Here is a 23310-nt window from a genome sequence, read left to right as displayed (position 1 = left end):
CAACATGTCTGGAGGGCACCAGGTTGGACAAAGCTGTTCTGCACATTCTTGATTCACATGTAAAGTGGGCGCCAAATAAAGACCTACCTCTTTTGCCCAGGATTTTGTGGGGTAGTAATCTCCATGGGATGTTTGACTGCTGCTACCGTGATGGCCTATGGGTGGTCTTCTATCCTCACCCACTCTTGGTTCTGCTGAACTTGGTTGTATTTTAATGTTATGGAAATTGTTTTATGTTTTTTATTGTCCTACAACCTGCCCTGGGATCACACGATGAGGGGTGGGTAAATTAATATTACTGACAATGGAGCTTAAGCTGCTCATGAGATGTGATCCTGGCACCTGGTAGCCTCAGGCTGCTTGGCTCTTATTGGAGTGATGCTGCAGGTCTCCCCTCTTTCTGGTTCTGCCAGTTATGTGGGCAAATTTCTATTGTGGGCATGTGTGGAGAAGGTGGGTTGGACTCGATGATGTTTCAGATAATTTCCAGTGTGAGGCTAAGAACTTAAGAGTATAGGAAGAGCCTGCTGCATCTGGCCAATGGCTCATCCCGTCTACCCTCCTGTTCTCAAAGTGGCTGACCAGATGCCTGTGAAAAATCCACAAACAGGATTTGAGCACAAGATCCCTCTCCCTCCTGTGCTTTCCAGCAACTAGAATTCAGAAGCATTGCAAAACATAGCTCCATGAATTTGTCTAATCCTCTTTTAAAGCCATGCAAGTTGATGTCCATCACTGTATCCTTTGGGAGCAAGTTCCATCGTTTAACCATGTGCTATGCAAAGGACTTTCTTTTTTCTGTCCAGAATTGTCTAATGTTCAGCTTCATTGGAAGTCCATGTGTTCTAGTTTTATGAGCATGTCCCCATTGCAGCAGGTCCTGGTGGCTCCCTTTTGCAGTGTGGGCCCCTGGCAGATGCCTGACCATGCCACCCCTTAATGCCAGCCCTGCTGTCCATTGCTATAGCTGCAAAGAGGGTCCTATGCTAGAGCAGTTGCTTGGGCAGCAGGGAGATGTTTCTCTGTTGATGGGGGGGGGGGGGGGCAGAAAGCCAGGCTTCTCATATTTATAGCAGGGCTGGCCAATCCAAAGGCTCAGTTCGAGCTGTCAGTCAGCATAGTTGATGTTTTCCACCTCTGCTCCTTTCCGTTCTCCTAAGGCCACAGCACTCACCTTCTATGGTAACTCAGACCCAGCTCCTGTCTCACACTCCAGAACACCAGACAGAACCCTGCAAACAGGATCTCAAGTCTGGATGTTGCCACCAGACATCAAAATAGACACTCACACACACCAGCTCTTGTGAAGCTCAGCTTCATGAGCTCAAAGAGGAAATCTGACCCAGCGGTTTGCTGTGACTCATATCATGCCTTGAACTGTCTGAGCATCTTTGCAAGGAAGCCACAACAAAAAGTCTTGTCTGGGAAACCCCCCTGGACAACTGGACTTTGCAAGCTGAGAACTGAACAAAGTCAGTTTAGAAGCTGGTATGGGATCTGCACCCCTTCCTTTGCACTCATCCATTTGAAGTAACTACCACAGATTTTATTCAGTATCTACCCATTTAGTATTTTAAAAGGAATAGTAGAACAAGGGCTCAGTGTGCCAGTGTGCCACACGTGGGCAGAAGATTTAGACAAGAACAGTTGTCTATGAACAGTTGATGGGATTGTCCTCATGGGCTCTGTTCAGCCATGAAACATAATGTGTGATGCTTGGCCAGGTATTTTCCCTTGGCCTGATGCTCAGCAAATTTACAGATGACACCAAACTGGGAGGGGTAGCTAATGCTGCAAAAGACAGAATCAGAATTCAAAATGACATTAACAGATTGGAGAACTGGGCCCAGGCTAATAAAAATAGTTTCAATAGGGACAAATGTAAGGTTCTGCACTTAGGCAGGAAGAACCAGGTGCACAAATACAGGTGAAACTCGGAAAATTAGAATATCATGGAAAAGTTCATTTATTTCAGTAATTCAACTTAAAAGGTGAAACTAATATATGAGATAGACTCATGACATGCAAAGCGAGATATGTCAAGCCTTTATTTGTTATAATTGTGATGATCATGGCTTGTTGTTGTTGTTTAGTCGTTTAGTCGTGTCCGACTCTTCGTGACCCCATGGACCAGAGCACGCCAGGCACCTCTGTCCTCCACTACTTCCCGCAGTTTGGTCAAACTCATGCTGGTAACCTCGAAAACACTATCCAACCATCTCGTCCTCTGTCGCCCCCTTCTCCTTGTGCCCTCCATCTTTCCCAGCATCAGTGTTTTCTCCAGGGAGTCTTCTCTTCTCATGAGGTGGCCAAAGTACTGGAGCCTCAGCTTCACAATCTGTCCTTCCAGTGAGCACTCAGGGCTGATTTCCTTAAGAATGGATGCGTTTGATCTTCTTGCAGTCCATGGGACTCTCAAGAGTCTTCTCCAGCACCATAATTCAAAAGCATCAATTCTTCGGCGATCAGCCTTCTTGATGGCCCAGCTCTCACTTCCATACATCACTACTGGGAAAACCATGGCTTTAACTATACGGACCTTTGTTGGCAAGGTGACGTCTCTACTTCTCAAGATGCTGTCTAGGCCTGTCATTGCCCTTCTCCCAAGAAGGAGGCGTCTTTTAATTTCGTGGCTGCTGTCACCATCTGCAGTGATCATGGAGCCCAAGAAAGTAAAATCTCTCACTGCCTCCATTTCTTCCCCTTCTATTTGCCAGGAGGTGATGGGACCAGTGGCCATGATCTTCGTTTTTTTGATGTTGAGCTTCAGACCATATTTTGCGCTCTCCTCTTTCACCCTCATTAAAAGGTTCTTTAATTCCTCCTCACTTTCTGCCATCAAGGTTGTGTCATCTGCATATCTGAGGTTGTTGATATTTCTTCCGGCAATCTTAATTCCAGCTTGGGATTCATCCAGCCCAGCCATTCGCATGATGTATTCTGCATATAAATTAAATAAGCAGGGAGACAAAATACAGCCTTGTCGTACTCCTTTCCCAATTTTGAACCAATCAGTTGTTCCATATCCAGTTCTAACTGTAGCTTCTTGTCCCACATAGAGATTTCTCAGGAGACAGATGAGGTGATCAGGCACTCCCATTTCTTTAAGAACTTGCCATAGTTTGCTGTGGTCGACACAGTCAAAGGCTTTTGCATAGTCAATGAAGCAGAAGTAGATGTCTTTCTGGAACTCTCTAGCTTTCTCCATAATCCAGCGCATGTTTGCAATTTGGTCTCTGGTTCCTCTGCCTCTTCTAAATCCAGCTTGCACTTCTGGGAGTTCTCGATCTACATACTGCTTAAGCCTTCCTTGTAGAATTTTAAGCATAACCTTGCTAGCGTGTGAAATGAGTGCAATTGTGCGGTAGTTGGAGCATTCTTTGGCACTACCCTTCTTTGGGACTGGGATGTAGACTGATCTTCTCCAATCTTCTGGCCACTGCTGAGTTTTCCAAATTTGCTGGCATATTGAGTGTAGCACCTTAACAGCATCATCTTTTAAAATTTTAAATAGTTCAGCTGGAATACCATCACTTCCACTGGCCTTGTTATTTGCAGTGCTTTCTAAGGCCCATTTGACTTCACTCTCCAGGATGTCTGGCTCAAGGTCATGGCTTACAGCTGATGAAAACCCCAAATTAACAATCTCAGAAAATTAGAATGTTAAATGAAATCATCAAAACAAGGATTGCAAATAGAGCAATATTGGACCTCTGAGAAGTAGAAGCATGCATATGTACTCAGTACTTGGTGTGGGCCCCTTTTCCATCATTTACTCCCTCAATGCGGCATGGCATGGATGTGATCAGCCTGTGGGACTGCTGAGGTGTTACGGAAGACCAGGATGCTTCAATAGCAGCCTTCAGCTCTTCTGCATTGCTCGGTCTCATGTCTCTCATTTTTCTCTTGGCAATGCCCCATAGATTCTCTATGGGGTTCAGGTCAGGTGAGTTTGCTGGCCAATCAAGCACAGTAATCCCATGGGTATTGAACCAGGTTTTGGTACTTTTGGCAGTGTGGGCACGTGCCAAAGTCCTGCTGGAAAATGAAGTCAGCATCCCCATAAAGCTTGTCTGTGCTCCAAAATCTCCTGGTAGATGGCTGCATTGACCCTGGACTTGAAGCACAGTGGACCAACACCAGCTGATGACATGGCTCCCCAAATCAACACAGACTGTGGAAACTTTACACTGGACTTCAAGCATCTGGCATTATGTGCCTCCTCATTGTTCCTCCAGACTCTGGGTCCTTGGTTTCCAAATGAGATGCAAAAGCTGCTCTCATCAGAAAAGAGATTTGGGCAGCCATGCTCCAGGGCAGGCAGGCAGTGGGCCAGATCCTCCACAGCTGCCTTCTCCAACATGGTGCCTTCCAGTTGTCTCCATCTCTCATCAGCCCCAGCCAGCATGGCCAGGGGTTAGGGGTTTAGAGGACGCTAGGCTGCTTGAAGAAGGCTGCTCCAGTCGCTCAATTTTAGCATCCTTGCCATTGGTCATCACTAATTCTAAATAAGCAATCTGAGGGTTTGGTTGTTCATTGCCACTTGACTGATTGACTTTTTAACCCATTTCAGAACTTGGCTGTGGGGGCCAAAGCAGTGGGATCTTTGCAGCTGACCTACATCTCGAAGGTAAGAACAAGGTGGAGATACGATTGGGGGGAACCTGGCAGAGCCTGTTGCTCTTCTCCACTCTTCTAGCCCTCAAGGTTTTGTTGCTATTGTTTTAAGCCCACCAGTTCTGTGCTTATAACTATGGGTGCACTTACTCTTATAACCATTTGAGCTTGTGACAGCATAGGCAAAATCTGAGTTTGGTTGGATGGGCTGTTTTCAGATCCCTGGTCAAGGATGGCACCATTCCTGCATTCTTTATATTGGTTTGCATGCCCCAGTGCTGCTGAGTAGGCATTCAGCTGCAATAGCAACGTATCCATAGCTGGACACAAAATGCCACCACTTCCACTGGGGACAAACCTGTTTCTCATTGCCCAGCATAACCCAGTGATTCACAAACCCTCAGTTGAGGAAAGTATAATTTCTCAGGGGAAAGAGGAAGCCTTTGCCTAAAGAAGGCAGAACTATGATGCTGCTGCTGGGGCAGAGAGCAACCCAGGGGTCAGGGGGCCAATTGCAAAGTGTGCCATTTCTAAAAGGTTAGCTTTACCCACTTATTAACAGCCAAGTTTCTAGTCCACGGGCGGGGGCAATTGTGACCCTCCAACTGTTGTTGTAGCCTAACTCTCCACAGCCCCTGCCAGCATGGCCGGTGCTCAGGGATTATGGCAGTTGTTGCCCTACATCAGGAGGGGCGCAGTCTTCCCCATTCATTCCTGTTCTGGTCCTTTGGCTGCAGAGCCGTGTGTTGCTGTCAGTGAAGGCTCACTTAAGTACAGGGCCGTCTTAAGTATATCCGGCGTCATGCTGCAAAGATCCCTCCGGCAGCCACCCCCACTCCCCACCCCCGTTTCCCAGAGTTGCCAACCTTTTTACGGCGCTGCTAGCAGCTTTGTGGGGCTGGAGGAGGCGGGCAGCGGCTGCAGGGCGGCTCCTCCGGCAGGGAAGAGGCGAAGGCTCCGGGTGTGCTGCTGCTTCAGCAAGGCGGGTGAGGGCGGCAAGCGGATGCTGGGAGGTGCCGCGCCCATCCTCCGCCTCTTCCCTGGCACCCTCCAGAACTTGGCACCCTGGCGCCCCACGCCACTTGCCTCTATGGGCAAGATGCCCCTGGTTAAGTATCCTGGACCTGTGGCAAAGGCTGCCTCTTGCCTGGATGGGGGATGCAGAGGAACCTCTGTTTTTGATATGGCTGGAATGTAGCCTGCTATGCAAAGGAAAGAGTCACAGCTGTTGACCCACCCAGTTTTGCCTCTGGCCATACTCACCATCAGCATTCAGCCACCAAAGATTTGTCTGCAAGGGAATGTGGCCCTTGGCCTTGCAAAAGATTTCCCCTCCTTTAAATGCTGCATGGTAGGAAAGGCTTCACCTGCTCAATCCTGCCTGTCTTAACTGTGCTGAGAAAGGTTTAGGATGCTGAATGTTTGCCTGCTATGCTAAAGGCACCCTGGAAAAAACCTTTGCAACTTACCCAATAGCTAGGACAAAATTACTCAGGGCTGCGTCATCAGCCGTCTCACCTCCCTTTTTCCTTGCAGGTCAGTGTGGCTCCCCCCAAACAAAAGCCAAAAACACCCCTCTGCTTTGGTAAGTAGAAGGCATTCCAGGGAAGTGGGGAAGGGAAAGGGCTGGTTCACACATGCATGTAAGTCTTCAAAGCACAGTACACTTGAAAACAAGCAGCTGCACTTGCAACACTTAAAGTTACCTGTGGCTTTTTAACCTGTATGACTTATGTTTATGTACACAAGTCATCACTCAATGTCACTTTCAGCCATCAATTAGGGGACACTGATGCATAAGTTGTCCATCAAAGAGAAGATGGACACCAGTGATTCTGTAATATGGCTATTTAGTTCAAGTCTCCCCAAAAGGGCTCTAATTTCATTTCGTGGTTGCAGAGGAAAGCTAACACTATGCCAGTTAGATGGCGTGGGCTGAATGTTGGGCTGCATTCAGACTTTTGTCACTTCCTGTTTTCATCAAAGCATAATTTGCCATTACATTTGAACCAGCAATCCATGGTTAGGTTTACCTCCAAAACATAACTTAATGATTTAAGCCCAGTATACCCAAAGGAGCGTCTCCATCCCCATCATTCAGCCTGGACACTGAGGTCCAGCTCCATGGGCCTTCTGTTGGTTCCCTCGCTGTAAGAAGTGAGCTTACGGGGAACCAGGCAGAGAGGCTTCTTGGTAGCAGCGCCCGCCCTGTGGAACGCCCTCCCATCAGATGTCAAGGAAATAAACAACTGACTTTTAGAAGACATCTGAAGGCAGCCCTGTTTGGGGAAGTTTTTAATGTTTGATTCTATTTTTAATATTCTGTTGGGAGCCTCCCAGAGTGGCTGGGGAAACACAGCCAGATGGGCGGGGTATATATAACTTGTTGTTGTTGTTGTTGTTGTGCATGAAATGTAAGGGGGGAGGCAGGAGAACAGAGCTCATCCTTTGTCAACCTGCTGCCCTCCAGATGTGTTGTAACACAACCCCCATCAGTCCCAGCTGGCATGTGCTGGCTGAGGCTGATAGGAGTTGTAGTCCATAACATCTGGAAGGCACCAGGTTAGTGAAGGATGCTTCAGACCATAGTTTATATTTCAAGGAGTGCCTTAATGCACCTTTGAAGTGGATTCAGATTCCTCCCACCCCACCACAAGCTTATTCTGTGAATTTGATTCCCTCCTTTCTCAGCTACACTTTCAACCCTCGGGAAACTGACTTGGCTATCCCTCTGGTTTTTGAGAGGATTTTGTCCATGCAAACCCTTGCAACCATAGAAGCCAGAAGATGTTTAAGGAGCTAATATCTGACTTTAAAACTGAGATGTTTAGAGAGCTGAATTCTGTGAACCATACGCTGCACTCCTTCTGCCCATCTGCAAAATGCATGATGGTCTTTATAACCGAACCCCCATCCAAAAGGTGGTTGTGTACAAGCAGTGAGTAACATTTGCTCTAAAAAATTTTTTTCTTGCATTTCAACTTCCCATCTACATTCCCCAGCACAACATATTTTTTATTTTGCTTTTTTTAATGCAGTTATCAGAGTTGTGAACAATAAAAATATATTCAATGAAATATCAATCTCACTCCCCCTAATAGCAAACTCTGGTCCCAAAGGAAATGGAGCCAAAATGAGACCACCCAGAATACAGAGGATGGTACTGGCCTGCCTCAGAGAATCCTGAAGCTGGCAGAAGTACCAAAACAAACAAACAAACAAATCCCACCCCTTCTAAAATTCCAAAACAACCCAATGAGAATGGAGTATTCTCCAAAACCACAGAATATTGAGTGTCATTTGGAAAAATAAAACAGAAAATGAGGGGTCAGGAGGAGGGTGCATTGGTCTGTTTGGGACCCTAACAGAAAAGCACATCAGTACTAAACACGATTAAAACCACTCTAAAAACAGTTAAAAGCATTCTCTTAGCCAGTGATTTTGGTTTTGCCAGGAACAGCCATCAAATGCCTGCCAAAGCAAGAATGTTTGTAGAATGTCAGTATTAAGGAAGGCAGACAAACAGGGGCCCACCATTGAAAAGGCCCCATCATAGGTCAGTGCAAACCAGGCAGCCCCCAGAGGTGGCACCACCAACAAGGCCTCAGCTGCCAATTGTACGGACCCATAATCTCTGGCCATTGGCCATGCTGGCTGAGTGGGTCTGGTGAGATTGTAGTCCACAACATTACTTCAAGGGGTACAGATTCCCCACTCCTGCCCTAACCATTTATACTACCTTGGAGGAGAGTGGGTCTGGCTGGCTGGCCAGAACCCTGAACAAGAGATCTTCTGTTAGAAGGGGAGCATACAGTGTGGCATTTTATTTCAGGTCCCACTTGCAGAATTTACCTTTATAAGGGAGGTAAAGGTACCCCTGACCATTAGGTCCAGTCGCGGACGACTCTGGGGTTGCGGTGCTCATCTCGCTTTATTGGCCGAGGGAGCTGGCGTACAGCTTCTGGGTCATGTGGCCAGCATGACTAAGCCGCTTCTGGTGAACCAGAGGAAACGCCGTTTACCTTCCCACCGGAGCGGTACCTATTTATCTACTTGCACTTTGACGTGCTTTCGAACTGTTAGGTTCGAAACCCAGCCATAAAAACCAAAGCCAAGAACTTTAGAGTGACATTTGGTTTTCGATTCCCTAATGTAGACACCAAAATCCAAGGCAGACCTTTTAACATCACAGTAATCCAGGTTTATGCACCAACTACTGGTGCTGAAGAAACTGAAATTGACCAATTCTATGAAGACTTACAACACCTTATAGAAGTGACACCAAAGAAGGATGTTCTTCTCATTATAGGGGATTGGAATGCTAAAGTAGGGAGTCAAGAGATAAAAGGAACAACTGGCAAGTTTGGCCTTGGAGATCAAAATGAAGCAGGGCAAAGGCTAATAGAGTTCTGTCAAGAGAACAAGTTGGTCATCACAAACACGCTTTTCCAACAACACAAGAGACGACTCTACACATGGACATCACCAGATGGGCAGCATCGAAATCAGATTGATTATATTCTCTGCAGCCAAAGATGGAGAAGCTCTATACAGTCAGCAAAAACAAGACCTGGAGCTGACTGTGGCTCAGATCATCAGCTTCTTATAGCAAAATTCAAGCTTAAACTGAAGAAAGTAGGAAAAACCACTGGGCCGGTAAGATACAATCTAAGTCAAATCCCTTATGAATACACAGTGGAAGTGAGGAACAGGTTTAAGGATTTAGATTTGGTGGACAGAGTGCCTGAAGAACTATGGATGGAGGCTCGTAACATTGTACAGGAGGCAGCAACGAAAACCATCCCAATGAAAAGGAAATGCAAGAAAGCAAAGTGGCTGTCCAACGAGGCCTTACAAATAGCGGAGGAGAGAAGGCAAGCAAAATGTGAGAGAGATAGTGAAAGATACAGGAAATTGAATGCAGATTTCCAAAGAACAGCAAGGAGAGACAAGAAGGCCTTCTTAAACGAGCAATGCAAAGAAATAGAGGAAAACAACAGAATGGGAAGAACCAGAGATCTGTTCAAGAAAATTGGAGTTATGAAAGGAACATTTCGTACAAAGATTACCATAATAAAGGACAAAAGTGGTAAGGACCTAACAGAAGCAGAAGACATCAAGAAGAGGTGGCAAGAATACACAGAGGAATTATACCAGAAATATATGGATGTCTCGTACACCCCAGGTAGTGTGGTTGCTGACCTTGAGCCAGACATCCTGGAGAGTGAAGTCAAATGGGCCTTAGAAAGCACTGCAAATAACAAGGCCAGTGAAAGTGATGGTATTCCAGCTGAACTATTTAAAATTTTAAAAGATGATGCTGTTAAGGTGCTACACTCAATATGCCAGCAAATTTGGAAAACTCAGCAGTGGCCAGAAGTTTGGAGAAGATCAGTCTACATCCCAGTCCCAAAGAAGGGCAGTGCCAAAGAATGCTCCAACTACTGCACAATTGCACTCATTTCACACACTAGCAAGGTTATGCTTAAAATTCTACAAGGAAGGCTCAAGCAGTATGTGGATCGAGAACTCCCAGAAGTGCAAGCTGGATTTAGAAGAGGCAGAGGAACCAGAGACTATGAGTTTGACCAAACTGCGGGAGGTAGTGGAGGACAGAGGTGCCTGGCGTGCTCTGGTCCATGGGGTCACGAAGAGTCGGACACGACTAAACGACTAAACAACAACAACAACAAATGTAGACACCCATTTAAATCTAAGTGCTAAGACCAGCAACTAGATCGGATTGGATTCTGTGAGGGCAAATGCCTTCCAGAACAGAATTGTTTTCTCCATCTGAAGGGGGGGGGGGGAATCAAGACAGCTGTTCAGGTGAGCCCCAATGTCAAATCCAGTCTATACGATTGAAGCACATGGCATCTCCCAAAGAATCCTGGGAACCGTTGTTTACTCTTCATAGAGCTAAATTTACCAATAGCCTTAACTACAATTTCCAGAATTTGGGGTGGGGGAGAAATGTGCTATGCCAAACACTGACACTGATCTCTGTGTCCACAGTTATTAATGCGTTGTCTCAGCGCTATGTTTTGCAAGCCAATGACCAAAAGGACCTGCAGGACTGGGTGGAGGCACTAAATCGGGCCAGCAAGATCACGGTAGGTTTGCCCAGTGCTTTGGGTATCTTTTTGGTGTTCAGTGGAAAGAAGGGGTCATTTTGGTTTCCTTTTATTCAGGCTTTAATCTGGTTGGAATGTAGGGATTTCTTTCCTTTCCTTTCAGCTGAATTATGTGGGCATCTTGGCCAGAATCCTAAAACATAATTGAACAGGTGGAGTGCATTAATTTGGGGGAAGGGGAAGAAGAGGGGTCTGCACTTATGGTACAGGGAGTACGTCTTATCTTTCTCTCCCCCCCCCCCCCCAGTTACAGATAGGTAGCCGTGTTGGTCTGCCATAGTCAAAACAAAAAAAATTCCTTCCAGTAGCACCTTAAAGACCAACTAAGTTAGTTCTTGGTATGAGCTTTCGTGTGCATGCACACTTCTTCAGATACACTGGTTGATGGACCTCCATTTCATGTGGCTCAATGTGGTGCCTTCCATAGTTCCAGTTACAGATAGGTAGCCGTGTTGGTCTGCCATAGTCAAAACAAAACAAAATTCCTTCCAGTAGCACCTTAAAGACCAACTAAGTTAGTTCTTGGTATGAGCTTTCGTGTGCATGCACACTTCTTCAGATACACACTTCTTCCAGTAGCACCTTAAAGACCAACTAAGTTAGTTCTTGGTATGAGCTTTTGTGTGCATGCACACTTCTTCAGATACACAGATTTCGTGTGCATGCACACTTCTCCCCCCCCCCCCCCAATTATTCTTTTATTCATCCTGATTAGTTTGCAGGTAGATCAGACAATGTTAGCTATTAAATGAGCATTCATTCCAATTTGCTTATGGGGAAGTTAAACAACATTGCATCAAAGCAAATGTTATTCCACACTTTACTTTGCTGTCACTTACCTTATTGCAAAAAATGTGGCCTTTGAGGAAGTCGGTTTGTTGTACAAGACCTCCCAGTCATAATTGTTGAACCAATTTTTGCTGGTATATGACTGAATCCCATCTGAAAACACTGATTATCTGGAAGTGCCCAATGTAAAAAGGCAGTGTAGAAAGTCTTTAAATAGTAAAGTAAGAAGTAATAACAAACAGGTTCCTCCTCCACTTTTTCCTTAACAACTCACCCCAGTAAATGCAAAACAGATAGAACACCCAGGACACAAATAGGAAAAAGGCCCTATAAGCTGTCAGTATTTTATAGCCTGAAAAGTCCTGTACTACCACAGGCAGGGAGGGGGGCACCCACAGCACTTTGTTACGCTTCCCCAGCCATTTATTCTAGTTAAAGTTACTTCAGGAGAATTGCAAAAGCAACTGCAATTGGGCACCTGCAGACCAGCAAGGCTGAGCAATTTTACAAATTGCATGGATTTAGAATTTATTCAGAGTAATTCTGATAGGTGGGGTGAATTTGCAGGTTCTGAAGAACTTGAGAAATGTAAAGTATTGCACTTGGGCAAAAAAAAAATGAGAGGCACAAATACAAGATGGGGGACACCTGGCTTGAGAGCAGTACATGTGAAAAGGATCTAGGAGTCTTGGTTGACCACAAACTTGACATGAGCCAACAGTGTGACGCGGCAGCTAAAAAAGCCAATGCAATTCTGGGCTACATCAATAGGAGTATAGCATCTAGATCAAGGGAAGTAATAGTGCCACTGTATTCTGCTCTGGTCAGACCTCACCTGGAGTACTGTGTCCAGTTCTGGGCACCACAGTTCAAGAAGGACACTGACAAACTGGAACGTGTCCAGAGGAGGGCAACCAAAATGGTCAAAGGCCTGGAAACGATGCCTTATGAGGAACGGCTAAGGGAGCTGGGCATGTTTAGCCTGGAGAAGAGGAGGTTAAGGGGTGATATGATAGCCATGTTCAAATATATAAAAGGATGTCATATAGAGGAGGGAGAAAGGTTGTTTTCTGCTGCTCCAGAGAAGCGGACACGGAGCAATGGATCCAAACTACAAGAAAGAAGATTCCACCTAAACATTAGGAAGAACTTCCTGACAGTAAGAGCTGTTCGACAGTGGAATTTGCTGCCAAGGAGTGTGGTGGAGTCTCCTTCTTTGGAGGTCTTTAAGCAGAGGCTTGACAACCATATGTCAGGAGTGCTCTGATGGTGTTTCCTGCTTGGCAGGGGGTTGGACTCGATGGCCCTTGTGGTCTCTTCCAACTCTATGATTCTATGATTCTATTCTATGATTCTATGAGTTGGTTTAATTGCCATTCTCACTCACCTAGCAGAAAACAGGAACAGAAGTCCAGAAAGAAGAAAGAGGGGTTAGACATTAGAGTAGCCTTCCCCAACCTGCCTCCCCCAGCTGTGCCCAACATGTAGTAAAAATTGTCCTTACCACTTGCCAGACCAATGCCAAACCAATCTGAGATACCCTGGCGTGTGATAATTCTCCCCAGGGCATTTTACCCATCTACATGTGTTCTATATGCCATGAAAAAAATGGGCTGCTGTTAATATACCCTCCTTTCCATGGTACATACATTGATTTATACTGTAAACTGTGATCTTTGGATGAAAGGCGGCATATACATCTAATCTGTTGTTGTTGTTGTTTACAGAATTTGAACAAGCTTTGCCCTGTAATTCATGACATGAGAAAAGCAAACATTTGTTCCCAGTTAGCAAAGATAGGGAACCTGGGGTCCTCCAAATGTTGTTGGACTACAACTCTCATCATGCCCTGACCATTGACCATGCTGGCTCGAGTTGATGGGAGTTGGAGTCTAACCATCTCTGGAGGGCCACTGGTTTCCCATTTCTTTTGTAAGAGTTGTTCTAAAAACAACAACAACCTGTAAAAGAACTACCCACATTTTTGGTGTGATCACCTGGAAGCAGTGTATTGTGTGAATTTAACTCCCTGACGGAGGGGGAAGACACTCTCTTTTGCTTTAGTGGTGACATGTACCGTATTTTTCGCCCTATAGGACGCACTTTTCCCCCTCCAAAAATGAAGGGGAAATGCGTGTGTGTCCTATGGGGCGAATGCAGGCTTTCGCTGAGGCCTGGAGAGCGAGAGGGGTCGGTGCGCACCAACCCCTCTCGTTCTCCAGGCTTCAGGAAGCTCTGCGCAACCCTCGGGAGACTGGCGCCACTTCGTGCCCGCCTCCCGAGGGTTGCGCAGAGCTGCCTGCAGTCCCCGGGGCAGCGCAGCTCTGCCCAGCCATTCGGAGCGGGGCGCGAAGTCGGGCCCACCTCCCGATGGCTGCGCAGAGCTGCCTGCTGTCCCGGGGCGAGCACAGCTCTGCACAGCCATCCGGAGCGGGGCGCAAAGTCGGGCCTGCCTCCCGATGGCTGCTCAGAGTTGCCTGCTGTCGCGGGGCGAACGCAGCTCTGCGCAGTCATCCGGAGCGGGGCGCTAAGTCGGGCCCGCCTCCCGATGGCTGCGCAGAGCTGCCTGCTGTCCCGGGGTGAGCACAGCTCTGCACAGCCATCCGGAGCGGGGCGCAAAGTCGGGCCTGCCTCCCGATGGCTGCTCAGAGTTGCCTGCTGTCACGGGGCGAGCGCAGCTCTGCGCAGTCATCCGGAGCGGGGCGCTAAGTCGGGCCCGCCTCCCGATGGCTGCGCAGAGCTGCCTGCTGTCCCGGGGTGAGCACAGCTCTGCACAGCCATCCGGAGCGGGGCGCAAAGTCGGGCCCGCCTCCCGATGGCTGCGCAGAGCTGCCTGCTGTCCCGGGGTGAGCACAGCTCTGCACAGCCATCCGGAGCGGGCCGCAAAGTCGGGCCCGCCTCCCGATGGCTGCGCAGAGCTGCCTGCTGTCCCGGGGCGAGCACAGCTCTGCACAGCCATCCGGAGCGGGCCGCAAAGTCGGGCCTGCCTCCCGATGGCTGCGCAGAGCTGCCTGCATTCCGAAGCCTGGGGAGACTGGCGCGACTTACCGCTGGCCTCCTTAGGTTTGCGGATAGCAGGCTGTTCTCGGGGCTGGGATTGGGGGAAGCTTGGGCTTCCCCCGCGCCAGCCCCGTGCCTGGGGGGGAAATATTTTTTTTTCTTTATTTCCCCCCCCCCAAAAAAAACTAGGTGTGTCCTATTGGGCGGTGCGCCCTATGGGGCGAAAAATACAGTATATGGAACCCCAAACTTCTCTCTCTCTTTTTTTTTAAACATGATATTTATTAAAAGTTTAAAGATTACAGAAAGAAGAAGAAAAGAAAGCAACAAAAAATTAACAAGACATACATTACGATACATAAAAAAGGGGGGGGGGAGTAAAAAGCATAAAAACCAATACAACAATACAGCAAAAAAACACATCCAATATTCCATATCTTTATCTTTCATTTACTTGTTTCATCGACCTCCTCACACCTCCCTTTTTGTATTCTAGTTTAATTAATTGTTTCAGCAAATTCGTTCCATCTTTCTCAATTTTTGTTGGGTAATTTATCTTAACAGTCTAACCTATTAATTAACTCAGCAAATCCTTTCCATCTTTGACTATATTCTGTCGTTCAATTTACCTTAATTTATTTTAACCTTATCTTACCATAAACCCGAAACTTCTCTAGCCGAGCCTAGGAAGCCCCTTACTTTAGGGGCCAGCTTAAAGAGATGTTTCCTTCTCTCCATGATGGCAGGTGTTTGCCACATTATATGGAACCTTGGGTTGAGGATGCCTTGCTCGGTGTGTTGATGGCTCTGGCATTGGGGAAAGGTGCGTGGTGCATCTTGTATCACTACCAACACCTGCGGTTGGAAGATCAAATGCCCCCTGCCTGCTGCCTTTTGACTCTCCTCCTGCATAGCTTACATTAGACCTGTTGCCAAGCTGCAGCTGCAGGGATCTAAGCCTGTGGTTTTTTTGTCCAGCTTCCTTGGAGACGGGCCAGTGGCTCCCCACTGATCAATAGGAACGGAAAGGCAGCTTGTGTGCCATACAGCAGTTACTCTCTGCCATTGGTTGCGTTTGAAGACCTAGAGGCATCTTCTAAGAGCATTGGGGAGATGTCCTTTGCTACACAGCCCATGTGCAAGTCGGTCAGTTTCGGTGTCTCATTTTTCTTGTCTTAGAATCAGGCCTCCACATTTTTGAAGCAATTTTTGTGTCTTTTTTTAAAAAAAACACTCTTGAAAATCCATCAGCATTTTTGTGTGAATTTTTCCTATTAAACATATTGTTGTGTGCAATTTTGACTCACACACACATCTTTGAAAGTAATTTCCCATAATAAAATTCATTTTTGCATGTTGTTTGCACTAAAATAGGGTGGGTTGGTTTTTGTTTTGGTTTTTTGCACACTTTCCCCTAATATGATACATTTTGTACTCACTGGTTGGTTGGAGTAATTCAGAGTAGTATGAGGTTTGCATATTGGTTCAAGATGTGCAAATTAGGTGGCTTCCCATTGAAAGGCAAAGAAAATCAATGCCCCCCCCCCTATCTTGGGTCCCAATTGCACTATACATTTAAAGCAGTATCATAGCTGTTTAAGCAGTCGTGGCTTCCCCAAGGAATCCTGGCGTCTGAAGTTTGTTGAAGGTGCTGAGGGTTGTTAGGGGACCCTTATACCCCTCAAAGAGCAACAATGCCCACAGTGGTTTAGGAACCAATCCCTCTTCACAGGGAATGCTGAGAACTGCAGCTCTGTGAGGGCGATAGAGGTCTCCTGTCAACTCTGCCACCCTGCAAGGAGAAGGGGCAGGAAGTGTTTTTTGGTAGAGCTCTGTGGGCATGGCTTATGCCCCACTTGCCAGAATGGTTGGTCACTGGTGCCTTAAATACAGGGATGACTTGACAGCAACTTGACTAAATTCCCCATATCCACTCACCCTGTAAAATCACTGTGCTGCTTCTGAAACAGGAAGATGTGCTCCTATTACATGCTTGTTTCCTGTTTCCCTGTCCATGAGGGCTGGCTACTTCCCCTTCAGCTGGCCAAACTTGACTTTCGAAAACTGGTTGCTGTTTTGGAACATGGATTATTATCTTAAGAACTGAGAAATGAATATGAAAGGAAGCCTTTTTAGATTCCTAAATCTGGGCAATAGTGGCTTCATTTGCATGTTGTGTTATGGTTAGGCATACATCTAAGATGTATTAAATGTGAGCACCAAGTGGGGGCAAAGTTGTGTTTGCAAATATGGTGAAAAAACTCGGAGTCGAGAGTGGATTTCATGCTCTTTATTCAGTTCATAGTGGTGAGGAGGAATGGAAGTTCCCCCAGAATGTCTGCTTTATATACATTATTTACACAATGGGCCCCACGTGATTGGCTAATTCTGGGATTCTCCTGCAGGCCAATCAGGTTGCGGATTCACTTCCACCTGGAGCTGGATTGGGTGGCTCCTGCGGACCAATCAGACTGCTGCATTCTGAATCCTATTGTTCTAGGACCAATCAGACTGCTGCATTTTGGATCCTATTCAATTCAGTACATAACATATGTGTATCATTAAAACACCAGAGGAGAGCAACCTCAGGCCTGGGAGCCAAACGTGGCCAGTCAGGCTTCTCTCTGGCCTGCTCATCCCTTCTTCAAAGGCCTTTGACTGCTCAAATGCTTCCTTGAAGTGTGATAATGCCAGGAGAGGGAAATGTGTGTAGAAACCTCTGACTTTTGTCACCATGTGGGCCCTGGAAGGTCTCGCATGTGGGAATATGACCCTGATAGGCATTTGCTAGGGTCAAAATTGTCAATAGCTTCTTCCCACGCCAAGTACAGGGTGAAGGTAATTGCTCTTTGCCCATCCCTGCATTACTCTGTGGCCTGAGGGCCACGTGAGACCCTCACTCTAATTTTGTGCAAGTGGCGGTGGGCAGGTAGGGGACGGGGGAAGAAGTTGACAGAAATCAACAGTGCTCTCCAGCCACTTCCAGCCCTGTCCTTTCCCTCTACTGGCCCCAGCCCCAACCCCCAGCAGCATATAGCTCCAGGAAGGTAAAAATCTGATAAAATGAGCCATTGATGCCCCTTTCTCATGTGAGTTTGTCTAATCCTCTTCAAGAGACACCTAAACTAGTGGCTTTGCTGAGAAGCAGAAGAAGGCAGTTGCCTTCATGCTGTGATGTGTCTGGTTGGCCACCATGGGAAAAAGAGTGTCTGGGATTAGATGGAAGCTTCCCTTTGTTCCAGCAGAGCCCTTTTAACCATCTTATGGGGAACTTGCATGCAGACAGCCTCTGAAATTCCTTCCACGTATTGGCTGTTTGAGATCCGCTCTGGAATGTTATGTACCGGACCAGCTGAGGTGAAGATCTGGGTCACGTAGGTGTTAGCCTAGTAAAAGCCAGTTTTACCTGCCCAGCCCACAGAGTACCTTCACCTCTTTGATGGAAGGTTGGAAAGTGAATCTTCCCAGCATTTGCTACCAGATTGTAGATAAGAATTTCTGCTATTAGGCAGGGGAAATGCATGTTGAAAGCCACAGACTCCTCCTGAATCTGATATAGACCCACATTTAGGTTTGTACTCTGGCCAAGGAGCTGCTGAGAGCTGCTAGATATCTCTGTCTGCTTGGCACCTGAAGGGCCATGATGCTGCTGCTGCTGCTGCTGCTGCCACCACCGCCATCCCCCCATCTGGAAGGACTTTGCAGGGCAGGCATTGGGAAGGAGCAAGGGAGGCACCTGAGAGGAAAGTTCAGGAAATAGATACATGAATGGCTCCATATGCTGTAGAACCACCAGAGGAGACTGGGTATTGTGCTTTGCAAATCAAAGGTACTAATCCCTCAGAGAAAGAAGGTTTTTTTAAATATGGAGGTTGTAGCAAGCTTGGTGTGAGGACAACGTTGGAAACAGAGTAAGATACTAATTTAAGAAGAATGGCTGTAGAAATCATGGGCAGTTCTGTCTAATTTAATACAAGGGAATTTTATTATTAATTTATATAATGGTTACTTCAGTGCGTTTTAGAATTAGGCAGAGTGAAGCCTATTGAAGGTAGAATCATAGAATCATAGAATCATAGAATCATAGAATCATAGAGTTGGAAGAGACCACAAGGGCCATCGAGTCCAACCCCCTGCCAAGCAGGAAACACCATCAGAGCACTCCTGACATATGGTTGTCAAGCCTCTGCTTAAAGACCTCCAAAGACGGAGACTCCACCACACTCCTTGGCAGCAAATTCCACTGTCGAACAGCTCTTACTGTCAGGAAGTTCTTCCTAATGTTTAGGTGGAATCTTCTTTCTTGTAGTTTGGATCCATTGCTCCGTGTCCGCTTCTCTGGAGCAGCAGAAAACAGCCTTTCTCCCTCCTCTATGTGACATCCTTTTATATATTTGAACATGGCTATCATATCACCCCTTAACCTCCTCTTCTCCAGGCTAAACATGCCCAGCTCCCTTAGCCGTTCCTCATAAGGCATCATTTCCAGGCCTTTGACCATTTTGGTTGCCCTCCTCTGGACACGTTCCAGTTTGTCAGTGTCCTTCTTGAACTGTGGTGCCCAATTAAACAAGACTTGGGGCTCATCCAGACTTCCCACCACTTTCCCCCAGGGAAACCCAATCTTTAGCACTCAGAGTAAACGCCAATCAGGTTTTCTCCAGATTGACATTTGCCCCAATTTAAAGCAAAAGGGTAGGTTTTCCTGTGGCTTTTTTCAGGGGGAACTCACCGGAACTCATTTCTGCCCCCTCTCAGGTGCCATTCTACGAGAAAGAGGGAGGTGCTCATGGTGAGTTCTAGCACCTCTTTTGCTAGAAAAATAGCACCAGGAAAGGAGCCAGGGAAGGGGCAAACCACTAGGACCCATGCCTAGAAAGTGTGGGTCAAGCAGAAGTGAAAGCTTCTTTCACTTTGGGAAGGAGGCGTGAGGCTCTGACAGGGTCCGAGAGTCCTCCTTCCCAAATGCTAGTTTGTGAGTTCCCAGCTTTGGGAAGGAGTTGGGAAGGCTCTAGGGCCCTGTTAGAGCCTCACACCACCTTTCCAAAGCCCAGCCAGCCAGTGTGAGGACTGGAGGGGGCGTCAAATTTTGACCTCCCTCCCCACTGCCTGTGTGACAAGGCTGTGGTATGAAAAGTTGGACCAGGGCTGAAGTACAAAGACATCTTTGCTAGTGCTGGAAAGATGATACATAGATCCCATTAAAGAGTTCTGGGTCTTTAAAAATGTACACTTTAAAAATACTATCAAGAATGTGCAACACATATGCAAGATTCCACAAATCAGATTTTGTGCTGGGGTGGGGGCTCTTGTGTCATTCAAATCCAGCAAGTCCATCTGTCAAAAAATAATCGAGCAAAATAGTTTGATCTTAAAGCACCAACTTTTTTCTTTAGTACAGGTATATCATGCAAATAAATGCAGCCCATTATTTCCAGTATGCACCCCTATTTCAAAGTGGAGTACTGCAGGAATTCTACAAATCAGCTGGACTCTTTGCTGGTCTTAGATAGAGCATGAGACTCTTAATCTCAGGGTCATGGGTTTGAGTCCCACATTGAGCAAAAGATTCCAGCATTGCAGGGGTGGACTAGATGACCCTCATGGTCTTTTTCAACTCTATGATTCTATGAAATCCTTGCTGAATGGAATTTCATATACATCCTCAGGTGTCACTCTAGCAATTGATAAAAGCACTTCAAAAAAGGGTACATTTGGAGGGATTTAGAAGGATGCTGTCTCTTGTAGCGAGAGCCTGGCAGATTTTGAGAAGGCAATTGTTTGGTTTTGGGCACGAGACATAAGTTGTCCTATTCTCTCTCTTAGGTTCCAAAGGGTGAAAGTTTCCCTCCAACTGCAGAAGTTGTCAAGCGTCCCTACAGGACTGAGATCATTGGTGGGGTGGTTGTGCAGACGCCAATCTCAGTCAACCAGGTGAGAAGGGAATGGCTGGTCAGCCAAATCTGTTGCTTTGGAAAAGGGATTGGAGATGGAGAAGTTTACAGCATTTCTTTACAGCATTTCTACCCCACTCTGCAGCCAAAAAGGCCCCCAGAGTGGCTTACATAAGACCAGTTTAAAAGCACACAGCCTGTGCCTGCAGCCTTACAATCTAAGTACATAGCACAAAAGGAAAAAGGCATGAGGAGGGAAGGAGAAAATAAGCAAACTTGGGCCCAGGCAGGGCTTGTGGAGGCCTGGTGTACATATACCGTATTTTTCGCACCGCTGAAGCCAGGAGAGTCTGCTCTTTGAGGCTGGCGGGGGAAAAGCAGCGCTTCCCCCATCGCCAGCCCCAGAGGATGGGGGGCAGCAGGAAGGCGCGCGACGCCTTCCCGCTACTCTCCAACCCTCCTGTGGGCTTTTGCGGGAGATGGGGGAATTCCCCAACCTCCCGCAAAAGCAGGCAAAAGCCGTGCGCTCTTTAAAGGGGCTGCGCGGCTCTGCTGGCTTTTCTAGGAGGTGGGGGAATTCCCCCATCTCCCGCAAAAGCCCGCAGGAGCCGCACACCCTTTAAAGAGCGAGCGGCTCTTGGGGGCTTTTCCCCAAGGAGGGAGAAGGGACTGACTGGCTGAGTCAGTCCCTTCTCCCTCCTGCGCGCTTTTGCGGGAGATGGGGGAATTCCCCCACCTCCCGCAAAAGCAGGCAAAAGCCGTGCGCTCTTTAAAGGGGCTGTGCGGCTTTGCTGGCTTTTCTAGGAGGTGGGGGAATTCCCCCATCTCCCGCAAAAGCCCGCAGGAGCCGCGCACCCTTTAAAGAGCGAGCGGCTCTTGGGGGCTTTTCCCCAAGGAGGGAGAAGGGACTGACTGGCTGAGTCAGTCCCTTCTCCCTCCTGCGCGCTTTTGCGGGAGATGGGGGAATTCCCCCACCTCCCGCAAAAGCAGGCAAAAGCCGTGCGCTCTTTAAAGGGGCTGCGCGGCTTTGCTGGCTTTTCTAGGAGGTGGGGGGATTCCCCCACCTCGCAGAAAAGCCTGCAAGAGCCGCACAGCCTTTAAAGAGCGAGCGGCTCTTGGGGGCTTTTCCCCAAGGAGGGAGAAGGGACTGACTGGCCGAGTCAGCCCCTTCTCCCTCCTGCGGGCTTTTGCGGGAGATGGGGGAATTCCCCCACCTCCCGCAAAAGCAGGGAGAAGGTCTTGGAGTAGCGCACAGGCTGCGTGCAGCCTGTCCACTGCTCCCAGAGCTGGGGGGGGGGGGGGAAATCATATTTTTTTCTTGATTTCCCCCCCCTGAAAACTAGGTGCGTCCTATGGTCCGGTGCGTCCAATCGTGCGAAAAATACGGTAATACGTAGGCATGATTCCTTCTAATAATGGGTTGGTGTCTTGACCCTGATCAAAGATCCCATGGAACCATGGTTTTGTTTCCAGAAGGGTAGTTGCATGTAATGATCTCTTTTTTAAAAAAAAAAAAATGATATTTATTACTTTTCCAACAATTTAAACACAACACTACAAAGAAGAAAAAGAAAAAGAACAGAACAATACAATACAGTACAAAAACACTACATAACACTACACATTAAACTAACATAACCAAACAAAAACAGTTTAAAAACACATCAAACAATTTCAGTATCTTATCCTTCATTCACTTATTTCCACGACCTCCTCACACCTCCCTTTTTGTATTCCACTTCTATTAGTTGTTTCAGCAATTCCTTTCCATCTTCCTCTGTTTTCTATCCTATAATTATCTTAACACATTCTAGCCTTATTTTTTCCTTTAATATTCTATTAATCTATTTATACTTAATTCCTTATAACATTTCTACTAAAGCCATATAACTTCATTCCAACATTCTTCTAACATTCATTAATTTTACAGTATTTCTATAAATAGTCTTTAAACTTTTTCCAATCTTCTTCCACCGACTCTTCTCCCTGGTCTCGGATTTTGCCAGTCATTTCCACCAATTCCACATAGTCCATCAACTTCATCTGCCATTATCCAACACTTCAGTGTTTTCAGGAAGCAGCCATTCTCTCAGCCAGCAAAAAGCAGCTGGTTCACAACATAGTTTAAGGTCTGGCAGGGCAAATCCACCTCCTTCTTTGGCATCAGTCAATATCTTAAATTTTACTCGAGGCTTCTTGCCCTGCCAAACAAATCTGAAAACATCCCTCTGCCACCTCCTGAAACAATCCATCCCATCCGAAACTTGCAATGTTGGAAACAAAAGCAACATCCCCGGCAACATAGCAACACTCATCCCCACCACAGCAACTCGGCCCAACAATGACAACTTCAAATTTATCCATATTTCCAAATCCCCCTTCACTTCAATCCAATGTCCTTCACAATTATCCTTAAATAGATTCACATTTTTGGCAGTCACGCTAACCCCCAAATACCTCACTTTCTCAACCAATGTTAGTCCTGTCTCCTCCTGAAACTCTGTCAAGCTTTCCTTCTCCAATTCAAGTAGGGCTCTGGTCCTCAAATTCGTCTGTTTTTCTTTAAGTTCAATCATAGCAAGCGTCAACTTATGTTCATCAAGTTGCCTCTGAGGGGCTGGGACTCTCTCTCTCTCCAGTTGTGTTGCTTTACATTCAGCAACAACAACTTTCTCCCTGGCTTCATCTGCAATTTGCCATATCAAAGTAGATTCCTGCATCAGTTTCTGGATGGTCTCTGCATTGGTATTCACCTTTTGTCCCAGATCATCCATACCTTCTACCATTAAGTTGATTTTAATATTTACAGCATACACCTTCACATTTATCATGTCTGTTTTCTTGTGAAGCTGTTCCAGCGAATCGTTTATCTTCAC

The 23310-nt window shown here is 46.8% G+C and overlaps 1 protein-coding gene across 5 annotated transcripts in view; it reads left to right on the top strand.

Annotated features, from left to right (window-relative positions):
• PLEKHA2 (pleckstrin homology domain containing A2) overlaps positions 1-23310 on the top strand; it is a 106038-nt gene that overhangs the window by 35256 nt on the left and 47472 nt on the right. For 4 of the 5 annotated variants that reach the window (XM_028708044.2, XM_077919855.1, XM_077919853.1 and 1 more), the window contains exons 3-6: positions 4574-4630; positions 6154-6202; positions 10633-10730; positions 20367-20474. In XM_028708044.2, the coding sequence (XP_028563877.1) occupies positions 4574-4630; positions 6154-6202; positions 10633-10730; positions 20367-20474 (312 nt within the window). Of the gene's footprint in view, positions 1-4573; positions 4631-6153; positions 6203-7308; positions 7556-10632; positions 10731-20366; positions 20475-23310 lie in introns of those variants that run through there. The other variant, XM_077919854.1, reaches the window with a different exon arrangement.

This window comes from Podarcis muralis, chromosome 15 (assembly GCF_964188315.1).
Source record: "Podarcis muralis chromosome 15, rPodMur119.hap1.1, whole genome shotgun sequence".
NCBI lineage: Eukaryota > Metazoa > Chordata > Lepidosauria > Squamata > Lacertidae > Podarcis > Podarcis muralis.
This window is presented reverse-complemented; position numbering and strand designations above follow the sequence as displayed.